The sequence below is a fragment of the Sphaeramia orbicularis genome, chromosome 3 (genome assembly GCF_902148855.1).
Source record: "Sphaeramia orbicularis chromosome 3, fSphaOr1.1, whole genome shotgun sequence".
Lineage (NCBI taxonomy): Eukaryota > Metazoa > Chordata > Actinopteri > Kurtiformes > Apogonidae > Sphaeramia > Sphaeramia orbicularis.
This window is the reverse complement of record NC_043959.1, coordinates 18,354,007-18,380,762: the sequence shown is the minus strand read 5'-3', so window position 1 is coordinate 18,380,762 and position 26,756 is coordinate 18,354,007. Positions and strand designations below refer to the sequence as shown.

At 36.9% G+C, this 26,756-nt stretch overlaps 1 protein-coding gene across 1 annotated transcript in view; it reads left to right on the top strand.

Annotated features, from left to right (window-relative positions):
• Positions 1-26,756, top strand: part of minar1 (membrane integral NOTCH2 associated receptor 1) — a 61,853-nt gene that overhangs the window by 26,891 nt on the left and 8,206 nt on the right. Inside the window, exons 4-5 of the mRNA XM_030125556.1 lie at positions 12,127-12,387; positions 18,537-18,779. Coding sequence (XP_029981416.1) covers positions 12,127-12,387; positions 18,537-18,734 — 459 coding nt within the window. The 3' untranslated portion in view covers positions 18,735-18,779. The remainder of the gene's footprint in view (positions 1-12,126; positions 12,388-18,536; positions 18,780-26,756) is intronic.

The window sequence follows — 26,756 nt, the reverse complement described above, 5'->3', positions numbered from 1 at the left end:
TCGTACAAACCCATCGTTCATAAAAATCTTGTGACCTAGGCTTTTTTTTTTTTCATTAAATCTTTATTCAAGAAATTAAAGTATACAATCAGTATATACAACAAAAACATAATAAGTTTGCCAGGGGGATGGATTATACAATTATTATAAAACAATGTCTAAATCAGAACAAATAATGATGGTTTTTTGAGCCTTTTTGTTTCCAGATTTATTTAAAAGCTTTAAATAAGGTTCAACATCTTTCAAAAAATAAACAATATTTGGTTTTGTGTTACAGAACTTACATTTGTGAATGAAAAATTTTGCAAGTAAGAGAAATAAATTGATTCTAAAAAAATGTTTTGCTGTTTTTTTGGGTTTTTTTTTACCTCTCTGTGACCTTATCTTGAAAATGACAACATACAGTCTCAGAAAATAAAAAAAACAGGCAATTTGGTCCATTTTTCCATTTCTGTTAGGTAGTAACTTTCTTTTTTGTTATTAGAAAGAGAAAATGAAAATCAAACCATTTTTAAAATTTGGTTCATCTGTTTTGAGACTGAAAAAGTAAAATGCCTTGAAATTCAATTTTAATTCTTCTATTTTAAAATGAAAATCAATTAACTACTAGTTTTTCTTTTGTTTCTGAAAAGAAAATCCAATTACCAACAGATACACAGACCGACAGAGCAACCAGATCTACTTCAAACACTGCCTGTACATGACAATACATTCATTTTACAGGTTCTATCAGTGAAACATTTATAAATCTATTGGATAAATGTACATAAACTAATATATATATGCGTAATAACACTATCCTATACCTTAAAAACATCAGCAAACCAGCACTTTGGTCATTTGTTTTCCATTTAATCTTGTTAAAATATATAACATTAAGTACATTTAATCTCTGAGGCAGATGCTTTCTAAAAAAAATTATAGACCAGTGTCATCAGTAGATCTGTAACCACAGTATCTGACATATGGGTCAGAATTCACAAAGAATGGGTTGGTTTAGGTCCAAAATCTGCTCCATTTGAAAAACTAAAGCTAATGATCCCAAACACACCCGTGAAGTTTTAGCCCCTGAGTGGATTTTAATCTTGTTTTGGATTAGAGTTAATTTTTTCAGCCACACATCGGTTCATAATGACAACGGAAAAAGCCAAAAGCCTCAAACTGTGTCATTAATGAGCTTTAATGAGATGAACATAAAACCTAATCCATCATCAGAGAAACTAATGTGTTCATGTCTCTGTGATGTTTCACCTCCGTAACACAGTCTACTGAGACGTCTGTCTAAACAGGGTCCATCTATTAACGTCATTCATGCTGATCGGAAACATGTTCAGTTTCACAGCGTCTCTGAACTCCAAAAGAGGCTGTGTGCATTCAGTAATAATACAGGGTGTCCCAGAAAATATGACATCGTTTCATCACCTAATAATATGGACGGAGACAACGTGCTATTGAAATGGCCCCCGCACTCACCTGACCGAACACTGTGGGTTTTCTTTCTGTCTGTATCCTGATGTGTGCCGTGTCACAAGCGGCGCACACATTGAACATTTGTAATAACTTTGGAACATTGTGAAATTATCGTCTTCCTGAATTTTTTTGTTTGAAATTTGCAGAATAAAACATTTTATGTCCACTACTGGAACTGAGAACAGAAACAGGAGGAAAGTAGCTGAGTAGAAATACTTCAGCAGAGTTCCAGTACTCCTAGATTTTAACCCAAATATCTGTTCTTTAGACTTTAGTTTTGATGCATTTTTAGATAGATAGATAGATAGATAAGCTTTATTTCAGACTCAGGGTCCACATTAAAAGCAAACAAATAAATACAAACACAATTAAAAAAAAAAAAACAATAAAAAAAAACTCTATACTGCCAAATAAATCCTATTAAGTATCATATTCTCCTGACCATGTTGTCACTCTGATAAGGACATCTCAAATGACGTCAATTTTTTTGGGACACCCTGTATAATAACACTGGGTTACAAAAAATGTTTTTTGCAAGTTGTCCAGGTTTTTTCAACTGAATTAGGACCATTTTGCACCGCTAAATCCAAAAATGACATCTGTTTTTCTCAATCTGGTCAGGTTTTTTTTGCTAATTTGATTTTGAAAAATTTGATCTTCTCACAAAATTGATTACATTTTTGTGACTTTATCAGTTGATTTTTTATATAGTTCTCACCCAAAATAGGTTTTAAGAGAAAAAAAAAATCATTTTCTAACAGGATTCCTGTTAGGTACAATGGTGTATTCACTGTAGATGTAGCAGAATACGTCAGGCTTATTTTTGCAAGATCTTCTAGTCGAAGCCATTTCATTCACCTGTAATATTAAACAAACCATTAATCACAAATTGGCAAAAGTAAAATCTTCAGAACTCATTTTTTGCAAGAAATATGAAAGAATTTAGTATCATATGATGTGAAAATGCCCATAAATATAAGCAAAAATGTTAAAAAGCCAATATGTAGCATAGTTCAGAAAGTTGACCTGATTGAGCAAAATTAATGTGATTTTTGGATTCAGCACACCAAAATTATCCTAAATCAGCTCAAAAAACTTAAACAATAAATTTGTTGTTGACCAGTGTAATAATTAGGGATGCACTGATGCCACTTTTTTCCAGACTGAGTACAAGTACTTCCATTTGAGTACTTGCCAATACTGAGTACTGATATGAGTACTTAATAATCCCATTCCAGTTCTTAGTTCCTTTTGTAAATGTGCTTTATTGTCGTTGTCATTAGTCTGGCTGGAACAAAGTGCAGTTACTGACATTTAATGTGTTGGAATGAGTGTTTGGCAATCAATCCACCAGAGGGCGCCGCTCTTAATTAACCATACTGGAGAAATACCACGAAGAAGAGTAAAGTTGTTTGAGGAGAAGAAGACGAAGAAAATCAGTAATAATAAATATGGAGATGACAGAGGTAACACTAATGTGATACTAATATTGATATTGATGAGGGTAGTTGTTATAAATCTGTCAGTAGTTTTTTTCTTACTCACACAGTCACTCTTTGAACACATCCTCTACCTCCACGGTTCCGCAGGTATTCTCTGTCTGGGTACGCATCCACAAAGGAATACGCAGAGGACGGACAGAACGCTGTGTCCGTATCTGTCTGTGTCTTTAACTTTACTTTCAGTCACAATTACTTTTATCACAGTCATTTATTTTGAAAAATCTCCACACTCTCCACACATTACTCCTTCTCCTTGTACCTGCTGCACTTAAATGCTAACGTCACGCTGCTGTAAGTGGTATCGGTGCAGTTGTATCGGAGTACTTTTACGACTATGAGTACAAGTACACACGCTGAGTATCAGACCCAATACCTGATACTGGTATCGATACATCCCTAATAATAATAATAATAATAATAATAATAATAATGGTAATGGTAATGATAATAATGGTAATAATAATGATGATGATAATAATAATAATAATAATAATAATAATAATAATAATAATAATAACAACAATAATAATAATGGTGATGATGATGGTGATAATAATAATAATAATAATAATAATAATAATAAAGGTACTACTACTACTACTAATAATAATAATAATGGTAGTGTGATGATGATGATGATGGTAATAATAATAATAATGATCATCATTATCATCATCATCATCGTCATAATAATAATGGGTTGGATTTACGTAGCTCTTTTCTAGGTTCAGGTCCAGGCTTCAGCAGCTGTTAACCCTCTAGGATTGTAGGATTATAAATAAATATATAAATGGAATAAAGCAGTTTTTTAATCAGAACTATTTAAACACTCAAAACTCAGACATGAGTTGAATTCTGCCCAGATCCGTCCAACATCAGACTTTAGAATTTGTGCTTGACATCTTTAAATATTAACTCAATATCATGCGCTGGTCTTTTATGAATGTCATTTTTTTTTTTCTGTGAGGTTTATTTGCAGAGGAAGTGGTCGATTTTGAGAGTGAGTGAATGAATATTAATGATTTCTATCCATACATTATTACTGTCTGCCCAGCAGAACAGTCTGCAGTGAATCCAACCCTTACATGTAATAGTTTTGACTTATTTCCACTGAAAAAGTAGGTCTCACAGTCCTTTAGTGGGTCATAGTCGCTAATAAGCTTTAATAAAGAGAAGATAATTCTTGATCAGACCCACATTGGAGAAAGGGTTTGTCTCCTTTCTGTCCCACTTTCATAGACTTACTCAGAAATAGTTGAAGGTTTGATTTCGAGACAGATCCGTCTTCTGATACAATATATTGATCTTATCCAAGTCTCTAAACCTCCAGATGCTCAACTCGGCTCCGTTTGACATCATCTTGTACCAGCAATATTTACTACAAAGGGACCTTATGATGTATTTAAGTTATTCACTCCTTTGTCGAAGTTTAAAAAAAGTGCCTTAAGTTTACAATTATTTAGAAATATTGTATTGAGATGGAAGATATGTTTTTGTTGTTGTTGATTCTAATTTTATTTTTTACTATTATGGTGTCAATGCTTGATGCTGTACACATTTAAGTTGATGTATGCAGTGTATCAGGCGAAAAGGATAGGCAAAAAATAAGCTTTTGCTTCTAGCCTATGCCTTTTTTGGTTTTTATGTTTATTACAATTAATTTACTAAGTACAATGATTGATGTAAAACCAAAATAAATTCATTCATTCATTCACAACTCCCATCAAAGCTCTGATGCAGTTGGATCCACTTCTATATCATTCATGTAGGGATGGGAATTGAGTACCGATTCTTTTTTAGAACCGGATCCCAGTAGCTCGATTCCTTGGAATCGTTTGCCTGCCTGCTTAAGGATTCTGATTATCGATTCCGCCTTCGTGATGACGTCACGCGTTCGCTGCATTGTTTTGGTCAGAACGTAGCCAACACGGTGTTGAGGCAGAAACGGTCTAAACAGATGACACCAGGTCCAAACAGACCACACCAGGTCCAAACAGACCACACCAGGTCCACTTGTAACATTGTCAAAGCTTCCATTTCTTCTAAAGGGTGGAATCCCTCCAGTATGTTCAAACATTTGTCCACAGTATGTGATTCATTTACAGGAATGTCACGTATTTGATTCGCTACTTAGTGATGCTTGTGAATCTAGCGGCAGAGTGAACACCAGGCCGTCATCCGGGCCCAGTTCCGGTTCCGGTGCGGGCAACAAACATCGTACCCCCTCAAATACAAGTTTCTGAAGGTAGGGGAAAGGAAATGAGGAGCACAACAATGGGAGACGAGCGGAGTTGAACCGGTTCCATGAAGTGGAAATGCGGCAATAGAGGAATTAGTAAAGCGTCTTTAGTTTCACTTTCACTGTGCCCCCCCACCCCCTCCCCAAACTGGGCCCGGTGTCATCTGTTATAATTATTTGTACATTCTGTATATGTTATATTTTCTGTGCAGATGGAAATATAAAAGACAGTTAATGCAAACACACCCGTTTGTCCTCTTTTATTCCCTCACCCAATGAGAATCGATAAGGAATCAGAATCGTTAAATTCTAATCAATTCCCATCTCTACATTCATGCATATAATACTGAAATAGTTCCTTTATTTATACTTTATTTTTGACAGATTTTACAGTTTTTAACAAACAAACAATAAAACAAAAATACAAAGACATAAGAAGCAACAGACATGAACAAGCACAGACAGGGCAGTATCAAAACAAAGTACAACGGTAACAAAGTGGGTCAGTGAGTCACAGCATTATCCCATCATGATAAGAGGGTTGAGTTAGCTTTGGTATTGTCCTGTTTCAGGCCATGTCACATCATTCAGATATATTGTCATGTTGCATCAGATCATGTCCAGGTGTGCGAAATGGTTCCTCTGTGACATCACTTTGTATTCATTAAGGAGTTTCATACGATAGATAGACAGACAGACAGACAGACAGACTTACATTCTAAGGAGTCAGTGCAAGAGAGAGTGTTTAGAGCAGGGGTGTCAAACTCATTTTGGTTCAGGGGCCATATTCAGCCCAATTTGATCTCAAGTGGGCCAGACCAGTAAAATAATGACTTCATAACCTATAAATGATGACAAATCCAAGTTTTTCTTTTTGTTTTTGTACAAAAAACCCCCAATTACATTATGAAAATATTTACATTTTACAAAAAAGAAGTGAACAACCTGAAAAAACAGAAATTTCATTTGAAAAATTTTGCAATTTTAACAATATTATGCCTCGATTTATTATTGATACGTGTACATTACACACAATGTTACATAAACATTTGGTAACAGGCAGAATTATAGTTAAAAGTTTGGAGTTTGGAACTAAAATTTGAACAATTTCTACAATATTCCATCTCTTATTATTAACACAACTCCAGATCACAGTGGATCCATAAATGCACAAAACATTTAGTAACAGGCAGAATATTGTTAAAATTGCACATTTCGGGTTGTTTATCTTTGTTTATATTAATGTATTTGTTTGCATTTTATTGTGAAAGAATAGTTTTGTAAATGTAAATATTTTCACAGTGTAATGTTATTTTTTCACTTACATTTTTTCCACATAATTTTTTACAAAGAAAATTTGTAGCTGTCATTATTTATGGGTTATCGTGTTGTTATTTTTACTTGAGATCACATTGGTCCGTATGTGGAACCTGAACCAAAAGGATTTGGACAACCTGGACTGTTCAGGATAATTTTTGCACTTTCATCCCGCGGGCCAGAATGGAACTTTTGGTGGGCCAGATTTGGCCCCTGGGCCGCATGTTTGACACCTGTGGTTTAGAAAATCTGTGCTAACGGTGAGTCTGTACAAAGGGTGAAATATGTCTACATTTACCTTTTATTATTGGGTCTAAAAAGATGGAAAAGTGACAGATACCAAAATAAACCCAGGTTCATAGAAGCACCCATTCAGATTAAAGACATTTTGTCCATTTTTTGTAAAAAAGGCGACTAATACGGCCTTTTCAGGACGTTGCTGAAGACATTGCTGAGGTAAACACTGACATATTTGACCTCTGACCCCAGTGTCAGTGTTGACAACAGCTGTTTGTAAGAGCTCTGGGATCAATATGATCAATACTCAGGCTTATTCCTCATGTTGACTTTTATGCTTTGATTGAGGAAAAATAATCAATGCGAACACAGCCTCAGATTAAATCATGTGGATAAATGGCATTTATAATCTGGTGCAAACATTTTCTTCACTGTTCATTTGTCGTACAATCATCATTATTGATTTTCTTCAAACAGGAAGTAACTGCACTGAACTCCATCATAAATCACCGTTTTCTTTGCCATAATGAGAACGACCAGACGGCGCTGCATGTTGAACTTTTATTATTCACCTTCTGAAGGATGAACCTGATCACCACAGGCTGAGACACTGCCCATTGGTCAAATAAATGTCACTTTAAATAAATTAGATAAGAAGGAAACTGATGGTCCTACTTACTGTCTGTGTTCTGAATAGGAGGACGGTTTTAGAAGCAGATTCTCCACATTTGTTTCATGGATCTGTTCGACGTCGGTGCGGTGTCTCCCCAGATATTTACATCAGCAGCCTGAAGATATTAAACACTTAAAATAAACCCCATGTTCTGTAACGTACCAGGGCTCATCGTCTTACACACTAACGGCTGACGCTGCTGGATTCCATTCTGCTCTTTATTTCCTACAGACGTGACACAAAAGACAAAAACGCTCCTTTCTATAGTTTGACAGAACGTGTCCTGTAGAGTTTAATATAAAAGTCCTTTAGAGCTACTTGATCAAACACATTTCGGTTGATTTTGTCTCGGGGTGTTGAGCAAATGTAGAAAATATCCAAGGACAGAACAGTTAGGGCATAAATGTACAAATGAGGAGTGTGTGTTGGAGTATTTTTAGATGACTTTTCCACTGCTGATGGAGGTACTTGTGGAGTGTTTTTTTTTTTTTACTTTTGGTTTAAAACAAAGAAAATTACAGTGGTTTTTACATGATGTTTGTGTGAGTTCTCATTTGCTGAGGTTATCGTTCTTCTTGGTAGTTTTTCTAGGTTCAACTGAACTAGTTTTGATCTTTTGGAATCGTTTCATCTCTCATCCAAGAGACTTCTTCAGTTCTAATTGCTGGTGGGGAAAGTGGACTTATAAGGTGTTTCTCAGTACGCGTTCCTGTTTGTTCTTCTATTCTTCTGATGTTGTGAAACATCATCAGTCGAGGCCCGAGGACTTTTCTGTTAAATTTTCACACAAACCAAGATGGGATGTAATTCCCTGATGATGTTCTTTTCTTCTCCCTTAAAGCAGTCTATGATGTTCGTCACCAGTTTTTCATCAAATCTGTAAAACCCGAGTGATAAACTAAATATCACAGATCCGTCAGTCTTCACGTGATTACGCACGTGAATCACGCCCCTCATCGTGAAGAACTTTGAAGTGTACTCCATCGCAAGCAGTCAGTTTGTTTACATACAAGCATATACAGTCTACTCTCGTTATACCGCCAACTTCCGTTCACGGCCAAATTGGCGGTATAGCGAAAATGGCGTTACAACGGGTTGCGTCCGTAATGTGCATGTCTTTACTATATGATGTCTATGCTGCCTCCGTTAACCCGTTCTAATTGCGTTTCTAAATAAATCTTGATTCTGTTATGTTGTAAGGGATCATTTAAAGTGGGGAAACATTTTAAGCATTATTATACCGTGTCGGGAAATGACACCCCATCATCTTGAGGCTTTGGCTTAATCCCACGTCCTCTTCCCGACATCCTGACCTACTGAGTGTTCTGCGATAAATGAACGGTGGCCGTTCCGTAGACCTACTCGTAGCTTGTCGCGATCAGCGTCTGGTGCGTTTGTTTCAGTGCATTGTTAAAATTTATGTGTACTCGATGGCAATCACGCTGGCGGTATAACGGTCGGGAAATCAATGGTATAAGTGTTGTGTGTGCATGGAACTGGGCTGGCGGATGGCGACAGGCGGAAATGGCAGTAGCTAATGGAATAATGCATTGGGGATTTTTGTGCAATGGTTTTGGTCGGCGGTGAGCGAAAATGCCGGTATAACGGTGGGCGGTTTAACGAGAGTAGACTGTACAAGCAATAAAGTCGTTCCCATGTTTGTGGCTGCTGCGGCCATACATTCCCACAATGCACTTCATAACAAAATTTCCAAAAAGGCCCGAATGACATATCGGTTTGTCACTTGGTTTGTCCAGGCCAGGGGTGTCAAACATGCGGCCCGGGGGCCAAATGCGGCCCGCCAAAAGGTCCAGTTCGGCCCCTGGGATGTGTTTGCCAAGTGCAAAAATTCCACAGTCTTGAACTGAATTAAGCAAAAAATAATAATTTAGCTCGAATTAAGTAAAAAATCTTGAATTAAGCCAAAAAAAAATCTTCAATTCAGTTAGAAAAAAATCTTCAATCAAGCCAAAAAAAAATCTTCAAGTAAGTATAAAAATCTTGAATTAAGCCAAAAAAATCTCAAATTTAGCAAAAAATCTTGAATTAAGCCAAAAAAAAAATCTTCAATTAAGTAAAAAAAAACCCTTTGAATTAAGCCAAAAAAAATCTTCAATTAAGTTAAAAAAAACTTGAATAAAGCCAAAAAAATATTCAATTAAGTAAAAGAAATCTTCAATTAAGCCAAAAAAATGTCAAATTTAGCAAAAAATCTTGAATTAAGCCCAAAAAAATCTTCGATTAAGTAAAAAAAAAAATCTTGAATTAAGCCAAAAAAAAATTCTTCAATTAAGTAAAAAAATCTTGAATTAAAAACTTAAATTTTTTTTCTTTGTTTTAGTGCAAAAAATAACATGAAATTATGAAAATATTTACATTTACAAACTATCCTGTGACACTAAAATATGAATAACTGGAACAAATATGAACAACCTGAAATGTCTAAAGAAAATTCAGCCCAATTTGAACTCTTTTCTGCCTGTTCCTCAGTGTTTAGTGTCTTTGTAGATCTGATCCATAATGCACACGGACCAATGAGAAGTGGAGGAAGAATACTGATAAAATTGCACTAAATTTTTTTACGTTTTTTAATTTAACTTTCAGTTTTCAGGGTTTTTTTTTTTTTTTTGTATAGTTTATAAACTTAGTATTTACATAATTTGCTGGGGTTTTTTTTACACTAAAACAAAGACAAAAATTTGCAGTTATCATTATTTATAGGTTATTCTGTTATTGTTCTTCTGGTTCAGCCCACTTCAGATCAAATTTAGCTGAATATGGCCCCTGAACTAAAATGAGTTTGACACCCCTGGTCTAGGCTGAGTTTTCAGCGAGGAATTGGTTTGGTCTTCATCGGAAACTTGGAAACTGTACCAATTCTACACAATCGACTCAATCTTGCTATTTTTAGCCACGAACTTCTCACTCTCCTTAGAAAATGCCATTTGTGTACTGGTGTGTGGAGACCAAAGACTGTGGAGGCCGCTCTCACAGTTAGGAGGAGGAGCCTACGGTAGCCCAGAGGTGTGCGGCCCGGAGACACGAGAGAGATGAAATTCAACTGGACGATTACCCTTTTTTAAACATCTTAATTAAATAATCCGATTTCGATTTAAAATTGATTACCATACTTTTGGGGCTATAAGACGCACCGGAATATAAGCCGCACCTGACTATAAGCCGCAGGTGTCCACGTTGTAACATGAGATATTTACACAGTAAGATGGTAAACAGACAGATTATTTAAATATTTATTTCCATACCTTCACTGGTTTTTTCCAAACAGTGCCTGTAACACGGCAGTGAAACGGCAGGAACACAGCTGGTTAAAAAACCCAGAAAAGTCATTGATCTCTATCTTCATCTTCCTTCTGCTCATTGAAACCACTGCAGTCGTCTTCTTCAGTGTCATAGTTTAACAAAGGCTCCGTCACACACCTTCTACGTCTCTCCACCGTTGTTGCTCAATGGCACTTCCATGCTGCAGCTCTATTTCCTTCTTAGACAGATACATTGAGTGCTTTTAACTTAAAAGCTACAAAATATGCATTTCTTCGTGTGTTTTCCATGATGAGGGTTTGTGCATGACACGCAAAATGATTGTTAAAAGTTAAGCTTAAAACTTCTCCTCTTCATCACCTCTTCCACCTGTCTGTCTCACTTTTGCGCTTCCTGCTAGAGCGCCCCCTGGAGGACGTTAGCCCATAAAAATCTGTACTTGAGCTGCATCGCTGTATAAGCCACAGGGTTCAAAACGAGAAAAAAGTAGTGGCTTATAGTCCGGAAAGTACGGTAATCATGCAGCCCTAAAAGGCGGTCTCCTGAAAAACAAACAACTACATAATTATAAAAATCTCTCAACAGCTCAACCTCTGTCAAAGCTCCTTGTTCACATCAAAAGAGCAAAACTAGTCCAGTTGAACCTAGAAAACTACCAAGAAAAAAGTCATTTTTACGGGTTGTACTTGATTCGATCCAGGACTCTGTGTGAATGAACCCTGAGAACATGTTAAATATCAAAGCTGTTGTAGAGATCAAGGGTTTTAGAGCCAGCGGATGTTGAGATAAGTCACTTCCTGTGTCCAGTGTGTGGCGCTAAAGAACAACCTGTAATTACACAACATGTCTTGGTGAAACAGTGGGAGGACATGGTGACATGGTGCAGTATTCAGTCTATAATCCTCTTATGTCCTGGTGGGTTCACGGGTCAGCTCCAAAAGGCCTTTTTCTGCATCTGCACCTGAACTCTGGTATGTCAGGGTCAAAGGTCATACAGGGGCTTGAGTGTTAATACTGGATAGGAGGCGCTACTGAGACATTTCTGTCTAAATATCAGTGTGGTTACTATGGTGACCAGTCACAAAAAAGACGTCATTCTGATATGCTGTCATCACGAACTGAGCAAATATGAAGGTGATTTGGATCATTGAAGAAAATACAACAACTGAAAATAGCAAAAATGGTGGACTTCCTGTTTAGGGTTTGATTCCAGGAGGGTTTTTTGGATGAAAGTTCATCAACAGGTTCATGTTCTATTCATTCAGTAGAAGAACCGTCCTCATTGTTTGGGTCTTGGTCCTTAAATGTCCTGGAAACCAAACAATGGAAGGTCATGAGGTGACCATTGGCTTCATCATCATGTGCAGGTGCAGGGTTTTCAACTCTGACCTTTCCTCATTCGTCTCCAGGTCGAGCGGGAGCGTCAGTACGAGCTCCCCCACACCCACCGGCCGCCGCCCAAGGAGTCGTACCTGGTGGAACAGGTGTTCTCTCCGCACCCCTTCCCCCCCTCAGTGAAGACCCACGTCAAAGGCAGCCCCCTGTACACCGACCTGAGGCTCAGCGGTCTGTCGGACGGGAAGCGAGGCCACCACCCGTCCTGGACCATCGATGAGTACAAACGCAACTCAGGAGAGAAGGGGAAGCAGCTCACGGCGCTGGACCTGCAGGTGTGGATGCCGTTATGGGGGAGTGGGGTGGTGGTGGTGGTGGTGGTGGGGGGTCATCAGTCTTATGAAAATACTTTAACATCTGTTACTGTATCGACTATGAAACATCTGTTCTCTAAAAGAGGTCGACTGATTCTGGAGTTTTAAGGGTAATATTAGCTTGTGGGGCGGGGGGGGTTATCAGCATATATCTGCATATTTCACAGCTACTAGCCCGATTCCATCTGAGACGCTTGTCCAAACCATTTCACTTTTCAACTGATGCTTTTCAAATTTGACACACACGTCCATTACCACAAGGAAAGGTGCAGGTAGGAGTTTGATGGATGAATTAAAATTTTTTTATTTTTATTTTTTTTGGCTGAATTTCAGTTTTTTTGTTTGTTTTTTTTTTTTTGGCTGAATTTCAATTTTTGGATTTTTTGGCTATATTTCAAGTTTTAGATTTTTTTTGGCTGAACTTTATTTTTCGGATTTTTTTTTTTTTTTTTTGCTGAATTTCAATTTTTGGATTTTTGGGCTGAATTTCAATTTTCAAAAAAATTTTTTTTTCCACAAATTTATGAAAATTTCAACTTAAAAAATGTGTTCAACTGATTTCTAGCTATTCACACTATTCTTTTCAACTTTCACGCATGTTCATTACATTTGCCTTTCTCTCAATTTTTGCATTTTTTTTTTTTACAAATTTTTGAACAGATTGAAAAGTTAAGGCTCTAAATTCATCAGGGTATCAGTGAGTAGGAGGGGTCAAAGGTTGTGTGACCGGGCGGGGATATGAGTCAGCTCCGCCTACTTTTTCACCTGTTTTCTTCAGTTACTTCAGATATTTGTTGTTTTGAAAATCAACCCCCAAGACAAGCACAAGCAGTTTTATCATGTGACATCAGTATGATCCGATCAGAAGCCCCACCCACTCTTTCAGATGATGTCACCCGTGTTTTGTTCGCCGTCTTCGATCCTGAGGGGTTTAACCTGCTCAGTATTCGCTGCTTTTCTTCAGACTCAGAGGTTTCTTATTGATGGTCCGTGTCTTAGGAGACCCACAAATCAATACAAGCCTCTTAAGACCCCTCCCCATCACCGCAGCTAAGACGTCTGGATGTCCGTCCCACGTCCCCTGACGGTCTCCTAATGGACTTCCCTTTTCTGCTGAGTGGACGAAGGCTTGAGCTGCTTCTATTTCTGGTTGTACATTAGCCGTCCTGTTGGTACTTGATGTTTTTCAGAAGAAAACACTCATTTATTCATTTATTAAATTAAATCCAATGTCAAAAACAGTCAATACTGGATAAAAACAGTTGGTCTTTTATGTCCTGAACGTCACATCCTCTACCTCATACTTAAACGATGATTCAATAACATATATAATCTGATCCACACGTCGTCTCTGGGGTCTTCTCTTTTTCTACTGTTGGTTAATGGGTTTTATGTCGTTAGTGTCTCATTTCATCTTCTTTAAAGGTTTTTACATCTTCTATTGTGTGTTTTTTTTTTTACCCTGTTCTCATCCTCCTGCATCTTTTAAATCATTTTCATCTTGTAATACCATTTTAGTCTGTATATTTTTACCACTTTTTTGTGTTTTTGTATCCCTTTTCATCAGTTTTTCCACACCTCCTTCATAGTTTCGGATCGTATGTGTTTTATGTTTTATTTTTGCTTTAACTCAAATCTAAAAATTCATCTTGTTGCATCTTGTTTTACATCGTTTGTCGGTGTTTTTTCTTCCATTTTGTCCTCTTCTTTTCCTTTTAAACCATCTCATTATGTCTTTCACACGTTTATCTTGTTTGGTCAGTTTCATCTTAAGTTGTTTTTTTTCTTGTTGTACCTTTTCCATCATTTTCATCTATCTATCTATCTGTCTGTCTGTCTGTCTGTCTGTCTGTCTGTCTGTCTGTCGGTCGGTCTGTCTGTCTGTTGTTCTGTCGTTTTTGTTCGTTGTTCTTCTTATTTCTGTTTATTTTTGTCAATTTTTTTGCCTATTTTGTTTGTTTTTTATTAATTTTGTCTAATTTTGTTCATTTATCTCTAATTTTGCTCTTTTTTTTTTTTTTTTACTTTTTTTTTCATTTCGCTATCTATCTGTCTTATTTTTATTGTTTTCTTGCCTGTTTTGCTCATTTTTCAGTAACTGTCCTGTTTATTTATTTATTTTTATCTTTATACAGCTTGATGCTTATGTTTGTCAAGTTTTTTTAATGAATTTTCCCCCCTTATTCTTTAAATTTTAACTTTTTTAATCAATCTGACATCTATCTATCTGTCTGTCTATCTGTCTGTCTGACTGACTGTCTGTCTTTCTGTCATCATTGTTCATTGTGCTACTTATTTATGTTTATTTTTGTCAATTTTCATGCCTATTTTGTTTTTTTTTTGTTATTAATTTTGCCTAATTTTGCTCCCTGTTTTTTTTTTTTTTTTTTTTTGTCTTTACTCATTTTGATGCTTATGTTTACCCATTTTTGTCCATTTTTTTTTACCATATTTAATTTTTAAAAAAATTTTTTTTCATTTCGCTATCTATCTGTCTTATTTTTATTGTTTTCTTACCTTTTTTGCTCATTTTTCAGTAATTGTCCTTTCCCCTTATTCTTTTAATTTAAACTTTTTAAATCAATATGACATCTATCTATCTATCTATCTATCTATCTATCTATCTATCTATCTATCTATCTATCTATCTATCTATCTATCTATCTATCTATCTATCTATCTATCTATCTATCTATCTATCTATCTATCTATCTATCTATCTATCTATCTATCTAAAATCTAGGAGTTTTGGAACTCTACTGAAGTATTTCTACTCAGTTACTTTCCTCCTGTTTCTGTTCTCAGTTCCAGTAGTTTTTTTTTTTTATTCCTATTTACTATTTTACACTTCATCATTTGAAGTTTAATAATATCAACCTCCAGATGAAACAACATAAACACTGTGGATTTGACCTTTTCCATCACAACAAGGAAACAGTGAATAAACAGAAGATGACCCAGACTGAGGTGTTACGTCCTCAAACTCCTCGTCAGTAATCGATGGCAGCGGTAGACGATCTGTGGGAGGGTTTCCTCTTTGGAAAGCGAACACCATATGGTGAACACTTTTCACAGCAGAACACAGTTATTTAGACAGAAAGAGCTGGTGGGAGACGGTGGAGGACGAGGCAAACTGCAGGAGGCCGAAAATAGCTCAAAAACCAGGGAAACTCTGAAGGCGTCGAACTGCTCTGCTTTAATGCGACTTTTCCAAACTAAGGCCGGATTCGCTGCTTCCACAGTGACTCATCGGTTCTGCAGAATAATGAGCGGAACGATGACCCGACGACCTGTTTGAACCAACAGCAAACCAGCTGAGTTTCACTGAAATGTCAGGAGGATTTAATGCAAAGTCAAGAAAATGAACTGGCAGGTTCTGTTCATGAGGAGAAAAGAACCCTGATCACATTGTGAGTCCAGTAGGTGGCGCTGTCCTGTTACAGAAGGAGAAGAAGAGCTTTTTATTTTGTGGATGATTGAGAGGAATATTTTAATATAATGTTGGCCGTGTTTTACAAACAGCTGATCAGTCACATGACTTAAATGATGATTACCGTACTTTGCGGACTGTAAGCGGCTACTTTTCCTCATGCTTTGAACCCTGCGGCTTATACAACAATGCGGCTCAAGTATAGATTTTTACGGGCTACCAGCCTCCAGGGGGCGCTCTAGAAGGAAGCGCAAAAGTGAGACCGACAGGTGGAAGAGGTGATGAAGAGGAGAAGTTTTAAGCTTAACTTAACAATCATTTTGCGTGTCATGCACAAACCCTCATCATGGAAAACACATGAAGAAATGCATATGATGCAGCTTTTAAGTTAAAACCAATTGATGTGTCTGTCCAAGTAGGAAACAGAGCTGCTGCACGCACGTGCCATTAAGAGACAACGGAAGAGAGACGTTGAAGGTGTGTGATGGAGCCTTTCTGAGGAAGTTCAGCTCCGACACTGAAGAAGACGACTGCAGTGGTTTCAAAGAGCAGAAGGAAGATGAAGATAGAAATCAATGACTTTTCTGGGTTTTTTAACCAGCCGTGTTCCTGCCGTGTTACTGCCGTTTCACTGCCGTGTTACAGGCACTGTTTGGAAAAAAGCAGTGAAGGTATGGAAATAAATATTTAAGTGGTCTGTCTGTTTACCACCTTTCTCTGTAAATATCTCATGTCACAACGTGGACACCTGCAGGTTATAGTCAGGTGCAGCTTATAGCCCGGAAAGTATGGTACATCAGAATTCTGTTAAGTTATGAAGACCCTCCAGATGAGTGGGTTGTGGTTGACTAGATGGACCCCCACATGTGCCCCCGCCCTACTGCATCTTCACAGACTGGAACCACATCCACAAATGGACGTCCATCAGTCCTGGTTCATCTACAGTCCATGGGAGTGGATCTGTCCTTCACTGTGGTTCTCCCCCAGGTTCCTCTTTTCCCACTGGGTTTGTCGAGTTTTTCTTTGCAGAGAAGGAGGGTCTAAGGACGGGGGATGACCGGGACATTAACCCATTTCCTTCATCTATTGTTTATTTGACTGTTGTTTATTTTCATATCCAACTAATTCTGTAAAACCCTGTGAGACAACCTTGTTGTGATATAGGATTGTACAAATAGAGTTTAATTGAATTGATTTGAAAGGACTTTGTGAATGTTTTTTTTACATTTATTCTTTGTAGTTTTTCAAGGTTCAACTGAACTAGTTTTGCTCGTGGTCTAGTTTTGCAAAACTAGTCCAATTGAGCCGAGAAAAACTACCAAGAACAACGATGACCTGGGCAAATGAGAATTTACACAGACGCCTTTTTTTTATTTCAAATGTTTTTTATTAGAGCACAGTGTCATACAGTTACATGTTTACTACATACACATTGGATGCAAAATTTTTACATCCATACAAACAAATATGCAGTTAGGTCATAATGCACTCACAGACGCCTTTTTTTCCATTTCTAATTTTTGGATACAGCAACGACATTTATATATTTAGAAAAATCTGTATAAAAAAAAAGATTTCCTTTTTTGTGGTTTATTGTAATTTTTAGCAATTAATTTTGTCATTTTCAATTTCAATGTATTTATTTGAATGGGACAGTGAACATTAATGAACATACATGCTTTCACATGAATGTAAACACTTCAGGTTTTAGCCAAAGGTTAGATTTATTTAGTTATCACAGCCTTATTACATATATATTTTATACATATGATTCACATTTGGGATATAAGGTTTGTATTGATGTGTAGTAAATTAAAATACAGCTGTAAAAACGTACAGACATGCTCTGGACTGGTTCTATGGTCAGAAGGAGTTAAAGGTTGAGTTTTAGCCCTCAGTCAAAGCGAGATGGTTTTTTATGTATTTATAGAACTGCAGCTATCGATTATTTTTCTAATCGATTAATCTATTGATTATTTTCTTCAATTGGATTAAATGATTATTTGAATATTTGGGAAAAAAAAAAAAAGTAAACGTGAAACAGAAATGTGTGAAAATGACAATTTGTCCTTTATTCCAGAACCAGATGAAACAACAACCACAAAAAGTATAAAAGTGAAAGTATGTATAAAAAATATCTATATACTGTAGACATAACAACAAAAATGGTGTAAAAGTATATGTATAAATATCTATAGATATGTAGAAATAAAAACAGTATAAAAGTGTATATAAAAATATCTATATATATGTATATAGGAATATGAGAGATTGAGAGAGAGAGAGAGAACAAAAGTATATATAAAAATATGGATAAATATAAACAACAAACCAGTCCGATGACGTTTACAAACAATAAGTCAGTGCAGTCTTCAACACATTTGGATCCAACTTATGTGTGCGTCACAATAAGCGTCCGTGTGAAACAAAACAGTGGAACCAATGTTTAGTGGCAGCAAAAATAAGGAAACAATGCTGAAATTCAGGAAAATTTTAATTGCAACATTTTTTTTTTATTGATTCGAGTCGATTAATTGATTAATTAATATTGATATATTCTTAGATACGTCCTGAAAATGCCGTGGTGTTTGTGGTATTTGTTTTTAACGTTACTCTTCCTGATGTGGACCTCATCAGGATGCAGACCGGTCTGTAATCTGGTTCCTGGTTTTGTCTCCAGACCCAGGAGTCCCTTAACCCCAACAACCTGGAGTTCTGGATGGAGGACATCTACACCCCGGGCTACGATTCGCTGCTGAAGAGGAAAGAGGCGGAGTTCCGGAGGGCGAAGGCCTGTAAGATCGGCGCTCTGATCGCCGCCGCCGCCTGCACCGTGATCCTGGTCATCGTGGTCCCGATCTGCACCATGAAGACGTGAGGACCTGAGGACCACGTGGCCCGCTCAGTCCACCGATAGGGGCTGGTAAGAGATCCACGTATGAGCCCGTGGTTTTAGGTTCCGTTTTGGGGCCGATATAATCCTGATCCAGACTCGTCCTGTACCATAGACTAGGACCCTGTAACCCTGTACTCGGTTTACCCGTCGTGTCTCTGTATCGTCCAGACCTGGACCGTTGAACATCTGCACATGATGATCAACAACTCAACTGGATTTATTATCGTAGCCGACGTATGATATTTTTATTCCTATTATTACTGTACAATGTATTTTGATCAAAGTTATTTTTGATGAATTATCCAGTTGAATGTGAGAATTTATCTTTATTAATAACAGCAAGCATTTTAGGTAATGAAATTTGTGCAGGACATTTTTCTAAATAGAACCCACTGCGGTGGAGGTTTGGTGTACATAGCGTCTGAATGTACTGGAATGTTCTGTCCTCACCTGGTGGGGTTTTACTGGAGGAGTCGCTGAATGTTTCGCCCTCTGTTCGTTCGTCTGAGTTGGAACCAGTCGGCACAGAACGCCACCTGCTCCTTTTCCTCAAACACAGCTTTGTTTCGTTTCCTTCATCCTAACTGTTTGCTCAGTGATGCTCGGATGAAGCTCAGCGGGAGTCTGGAACAGCATCGACCGGGCAGACGGCCATTTTACCACCGCTATATCCATGCATTCAGCACTGCAGTGTCTTCAAATGCCTTAAAACACACATCCGACGACATCCGACGGTCGTAGGGTTTGACGGAAGGTTCCCATCACTGGTCTACAAGGTTTTATAAATTAGAATCTAACATCCTTTAACCTCCTAAGACCCAGCTATGGGGTTTCTGTCCACATTTGTGGACAAGAGTTTCACAACTTTATACAAAACAAAGAAAAGAAAACTGTCCACCACAAAGGACATTCCATAAAAATTTTAAAAACTGCATCTGAAAAAACTGTTGCATCATGATGTTTCCAATATAAGCACTTATTTAATAAAAAACAAAAAAAGCTTGTACTTTGCTGACATTTCCTGGGTCTTAGGAGGTTAAACCATAAAGAGCTGTTGATCCTCTACTCAAGTGGTTCTCCAACTTTTTACAGTGGAGTACCCCCTGAAATAGACTTTTACAGCCAAGTACCCCCAACTCTGGCTTCAGGATTTTTGATCAAAAAAAGAAATTAGACAATATTTGTTCCTGTGCCAAAGATTTCTTTGTAAACAAACAACATATATTTAACTGTAACATATAAAAAATAACACTTTTTTTAAAGGTAAATTTGGTGCAGAATATGAACTCAAAAGCGCCCTCTGTCATTGATAAGAAAAATTTATAAATTGGCCATTAATTATTAAATGTAAATTGTGTAATGTCAATGAATTCCTTATCTACTCAAAGGAACTAATTTTGAATAATATAAAATATAAATGTTCTTCAAATGTTACCAAAGCTTCAACGAGATGATTGACAATAAAACTATTATATAAATGTATTTATTGTGTTTTATATTTCTGCATTAATTCTCATTATTTATTTTGTATTTGGTCCATGATGACTGATTTAATGTTTTGGTTTTTTGTATTTTTTTTTTTGTAATTCAAATACCCCCTGGGTTTCTTCCAAGTACCCCTGGGGGTACATGTACCCCACTGTGGGAACCCCTGCACTCATCCTATCAATACATGTAAATAATTGGTGTAAAATACAGTTATTCATCTTTTCATGGTCATCAGATATGACCCATTTGGATGTTCAGAGGCTCTGTAGTTACCATGGAAACACCGTCATCTTCTACAACATTGATTCACCAGTAAAACCCATGGAGTTGGATCAATGACTGTGGATAAAATGAAAAAAAAAAAAAGAAACAAAACGTACAAAATAATAAATAATGTGAACAAATAAGCAACAAACTGAGTAAAATAAAAAAATAAGCAACAAAATTAGCAAAAACAGCCAACGTAATTAATAAAAGGAATAAAAATTAACAATAAATCAACAAATAGTTAAGTCCTATTAACAAAATAAGCCCTGAACTCAAGAAAATTGAAGAAATATGTTGAAATAATTGGTGTAAAATACAGTTCTTCATCCTTTCATGGTCATCAGATATGACCCATTTGGACGTTCAGAGGCTCCGTAGTTACCATGGAAACACCGTCATCTTCTACAACATTGATTCACCAGTAAAACCCATGGACTTGGATCAATGACAGTGGATGGACACACTGGGTTTATGTTCAGTTAATGACAGATTTAACTGAAAAAGTCACTTTTTCGTCCATTTTTTCTGTTCCGACCTTTGAGTTTTTATGAACATCTCCATGATCAGTGAATTAAATATAGGAAAATACATGATTTACACTGAAAAAAAGATAAATCACCATTCATCACCAGGTTAAATATAATATCGAAGGTTAATTAAATATAGAGAAAAATATATTTGGGAACTGCTACAAAAGTATCGTTAAAAAGTATCGTTATGGGTTAATCAGATGAATTTGAACCAAATGCTCAAAATGCTGTTTATCTGATGTTTTCAATGTATATGATAAAGTGTTATTCCAAATATATATTGATTTCTGTCCGTTTATCCAATAGATTTCTCGTATATAGAAGCTGTAAAGTGAATGTATTGTAATATACAGACAGCATTTTACTCTGACACAAACATCCATTTGGACTAAAACCCATTCTATCATTAATTCACATTATTTCACATTTAGACTTTATCTGTGAAACTACAGCCAACCAGCATTTGGACTGAATTTATATATCCCTTTCATGCACAGTGGTCACTCCAGTGGACAGTTATTCTATAGCTGTTCTCTTATATATTCATGAGTTTTGTTGTTGTAGTTCCATATCAGCCAACACAGTGGACACTTATGCACCATCCCATACACTGTAATTCATATCATTACTGTAACTTTATGTTCTTAGTAAACCTGATCTGCAGTAACATGATTGAGTGTAAACCATTTGCCAATTGTTATTAAACTGTAATGAACAGTTTTCTTAAACAAAAAGGATTTTTTTTTTTTTTTTTGCATATTATCTCCATGAAGTGAGTAATAACTAGTATTGGAGTATGATAAAATGTGAGAAAACATCAAATTAGCTGCATCAAAAATGTTTTTATTTCGTAGTTTTCACACAGTAAATCACTTTCTGATATTGTGTTTTAAATTTATGTTTCTTTGCTTCAAAAATTAAACACATAGTGTCCAGATGAGTGGACATTTTTGTAACTCCATTAAAAAATAGGTAAAAACAACAACAAAAAAAATCTATCACATTGTTTTTTTTCATCCCTAAAGAGGAAAAAAAACCCTCTCACTCACTAAGGTTCTCATAATTCATGCATGAAAGGGTTAAATTAACCACTCAAACTGTTTTATTCTGGAGGTTTTTTTTACTTGTAGATCAGTGATATCCTTCATGTCCAGATCCTTACAAAGTCAGTATTTGATTGTCCTCAGCTAAGGCCTTAAATATCCTTAAAATTCATCTTTAAATCCATCTAAAGGTCTTAAAATCGCACAAACAAGAATGTCCGATTTCCTTTGGAAGCCTTTGGAATTCCTGTGCATTGTGTTGGAGATGGGATTGAAGGGAACCACTGGGAACCAACATCCATCCTGAGGAAACATAAACTGGACTGAAACGTGGTTCAAACCAGGTTGAGTCCTTATGATTTCATGAATGTAATGTGTCTGAAATGTGATGGAAGTGGCCTTAAAACAGGTCTTAAAGAGTCTTAAATTCACCTTCCTTAAACCTGCAGATAAAAAAAAGGCCTTTGGTATCGTCAGAGTTTCTGATGAATGACATGTATTCAGTGTTTTCGGAGGTTTGGTCTGTGTTTTGGAGCCTCCGTGTTCTTCTGTTGCACATACACTCGTGTCCATAAGTATTTGGACACTGACTCTATTGAAGTAAGTGGATCTGAAATGAACCAATCAGATGTGACCGAAGTGTGGACTTTCAGCTTTAATTCAAGGGGTTTAACTACAATATTGCATTAATCATTTAGAATTACAGCTATTTTAATCCTAATCTCCCTATTGTGGGTTTAAACAGACGCAAAACAGTAAAATCTGTGTCAATGTCCAAATACTTATGGACCCGAGTGTACATCCATGTGTCCACGTGTACATACTGATATTGTCCACATCTACATGAACCTGCATAAACATACTGTACAGCGCCATCATGTGGTCAGGGTTAGGACAAACAAAGGTCACATGATGTTGATGCTTTTTTTTTTTTTTCTCTCATACTGTAACGTTTGGATCTTAAAACTCAGAAATAATGGTTTTCAGTGACAGAGTCCAGAGTTTTCATGTGGATGGAAGGAAAACACACTGTTTTTACAGATACATGCGTACATGACAGAAGAGAGAGTCCAAGCCCCGCCCCCTCTGCAGTGCCCCATGGGAAATTATCTCAGAAACGATGTGTTATTTACATTTAGTCATTTTTTCATCCTGTTAGAATTATTCCATCAGTTCCACATGTGATGTTTGTCAGTTTACAGAGAGTTTACCAAGAGAATGAAGCCTGAGTCAGAGAAAGATCTGGAACTATGAAGACTACACACCCAAAAGACATGGAGGTGGAACCAGTAAACCAGTCCAGAACCAGTAAACCAGTCCAGAACCATCAAAACAGGACCAGAATCATGAAACCAGACTAGAACCATGAAACCAGTCCAGCACCATTAAAACAGACCAGAACCATGAAACCAGTCCAGCACCATTAAAACAGGACCAGAACCATGAATCCAGACTAGAACCATTAAACCAGACAAGAACCATTAAACCAGACTATAACTGTTAAACCAGACCAGAACCAGTAAACCACACTAGAACCAGTAAACCAGACTAGAACCAGTAAACCAGTCCAGAACCATTAAAACAGGACAAGAACCATGAAACCAGACTAGAACCATTAAACCAGACCAGAGCCATTAAACCAGACTAGAACCATTAAACCAGACTAGAACCAGTAAACCAGTCCAGAACCATTAAACCACACCAGAACCATTAAACCAGACCAGAACCAATAAACCAGACTAGAACCATTAAACCAGACTAGAACCAGTAAACCAGTCCAGAACCATTAAACCAATCCAGAACCATTAAACCACACCAGAACCATTAAACCAGACTAGAACCAGTAAACCAGTTCAGAACCATTAAACCACATCAGAACCATTAAACCAATCCAGAACCATTAAACCAGACCAGAACCATTAAACCACACCAGAACCATTAAACCAGACTAGAACCATTAAACCACACCAGAACCATTAAACCAGACCAGAACCATTAAACCAGACTAGAACCATTAAACCAGTTCAGAACCATTAAAACAGGACCAGAACCATGAAACCAGACTAGAACAATTAAACCACACCAGAACCATGAAACCAGACCGGAACCATTAAACTAGTCTAGAACCATTCAAACAGTACCAGAACCATGAAACCAGACCAGAACCATGAAACCATGCCAGAACCATTAAACCAGTTCAGAACCATTAAAACAGACCAGAACCATTAAACTAGTCCAGAACCATTAAACCAGTCCAGAACCACGAAATCAGACCGAAGCCATGAAACCAGTCCAGTACCATTAAACCAGTCCAGAACCATTCAACCACACCAGAACCATTAGTACAGACCAGAACTGTTAAACTTTACTTAAACTCCATACTTTTCTGACTTTACTGACTCATTAAACCATCTTTTAATTTGACGAACATCACGTGTAAATGGAAACACAAATCCAACAGAATTATTCATCTGTCTCCATCGACCACCACCATTTGTTCATATTTTACCTGAACTTATTTCCCATGAGGCATGGTGGAGTGGGCGGGGCTTGTATTGGACGAACAGGCCTGTACTGGATTGAAGGTCTGAGCTCCACATTGTGTCCTGATTTAACTTTAGTTTAATGTGAATGTGCATTTTCAGGTTAAAGTTTTAGTAGGTTTTTACGTACAGTACCTCCTGAATTTACCCCCGGGGTGAGTTTGGCTTCTTTTTTTTTTTATCTGTATGATAAAAAAATGCTGCAGTAGAAACTCTGGACTTCGGAGGCGACCTCATCCTCCTAAATCGAACACCCGAACCTTTCAGAAATAAGACCCTTTTCCACCAACATTCCCAGGAACTTTTATTTACCTGGTAAAAGAATTCCTGGTAACCTGTGTGGTGTGCGTTTCCACCTCAGAGTTCTGGAGAACGTTTTCAGATCAGTCTGAGGACGTATGGGGCAACGATAAAAGAACCTGCATTACACCTCCAGTCCAGGGGGCGGAGCTGAGAAGAAGCTTAAGGTCAAACAAGCACGATGATGCCATAAACAGGGACTGACATAATACGTCAGGATGGAGGACGCTATAGTTCTGTTGTTCTTCATGTTTTACTACGTCACAAATAAAACCATGTGATCTGCAGATGCCATTGGATTAAACAGTGCACAGACCCACCCCCCAGAATTCCAGGAATTTGAAAAGTCCCGCCCCCTACTAGGAAGTTTAATCAGGGAAAGTTTGGGGTTGAGGAAACGTTTTTTACCGGGTAATTTCAGTGGAAATGCGCCACGTTTTTATAGAATCCAGAGCAAATGACGGTGGAAAAGGGCTTTTAAATGTTTTATCAGAAGTTGTTGGATTGTTCACACGAGATACGATGGTTATGTAGGTTTAGAACATCAAGAGCTCTGGAAAACAACCCACATCCAGATGGTGGTTAATTAAAAACCTCAACAAATGATGGAAAACACAGATGCTTCCACAACCTGATCCGAGGTGTCGTTTGGATGGAGATCACTGTGGAATCATACGATTAAATACTCAGATATGAACCAACAATCGCATAATAAAAACCTCCTAAATAAAACCAACAACTGACACGAGTTCAAGTAAAGACTCAGACCTGTGTCCTGTACATGAAAGGAATGAATATCTGGACTTTCTATTTCCATTTTCCAAACAGGATTTAGTTTGAATGCATCTGAGGTGATTTTTATTTTACATTATTGTGCATCTGATTTCAACTTTAATAATGACACAATAACATGTAGAAAAGATCAACCTGTGGTGAAGCAATCAAGAAAAAAACACAAAAGATGCAACAAGACAAACCGACTTCACAATGAAACCAAGAAAACAAGTCAAAAGGCAGAAATGAAGCCAACAAAAAGAATATAATAATAATTATAATAATAATAATAATTGTTAACATGTTTCCCAACTTGGGTTTAGAGTGTTATTGCTTTGCCATTTCTCAGCAGAAAATATCAAACAAAATGTGAGTTAATTTTCCAAAGTTAAATAAAAGAAGGATTTAGAAACAATGATGTGAAACGCAGACGAGAGGCTTCAGCTGTGAAAAATACAAATCTGTCCTCGGCGTGTTTTTATGTTTTTATGTGATAAGTAGAAAACGCATTTGGTCTTTTAATTCTACTTTCTTTTTAATTTAACTTATTCTTAGCTACTTATGCTCTGCATTTATTTATTGAGTGACTGTTAATGTGGTGTGACTGTTGTTGTGGAGCGGTGACCGCATTTTATATTTTGAATTTCCCCTTGGGGATTAATAAAGTAAATTATCTATCTATCTATCTATCTATCTATCTATCTATCTATCTATCTATCTATCTATCTATCTATCTATCTATCTATCTATCTATCTATCTATCTATCTAAAAAGATACAAGAATAGAAGAAAAAACTCAAAAGGACTAAAAGGACATATCGATGGCTTAAAAACAAGACTTTCTATACAAAAGATGCACTTTGTTGAGAAAACAAGAATTAAAACCTGCTGTTTTCTTGCAGAATTTAACTGAAACCCAACAGATAATACCCACTTTTTGAACTATAGTCATTTTTACCAATATCATTCTGCAAGAAAACAACAATTTGGAACCAACAGTGGAGCCAAAACAGATCCCTGGGGAACCCCTTTAGACCAGGACGCATTGAGCTGTACCAG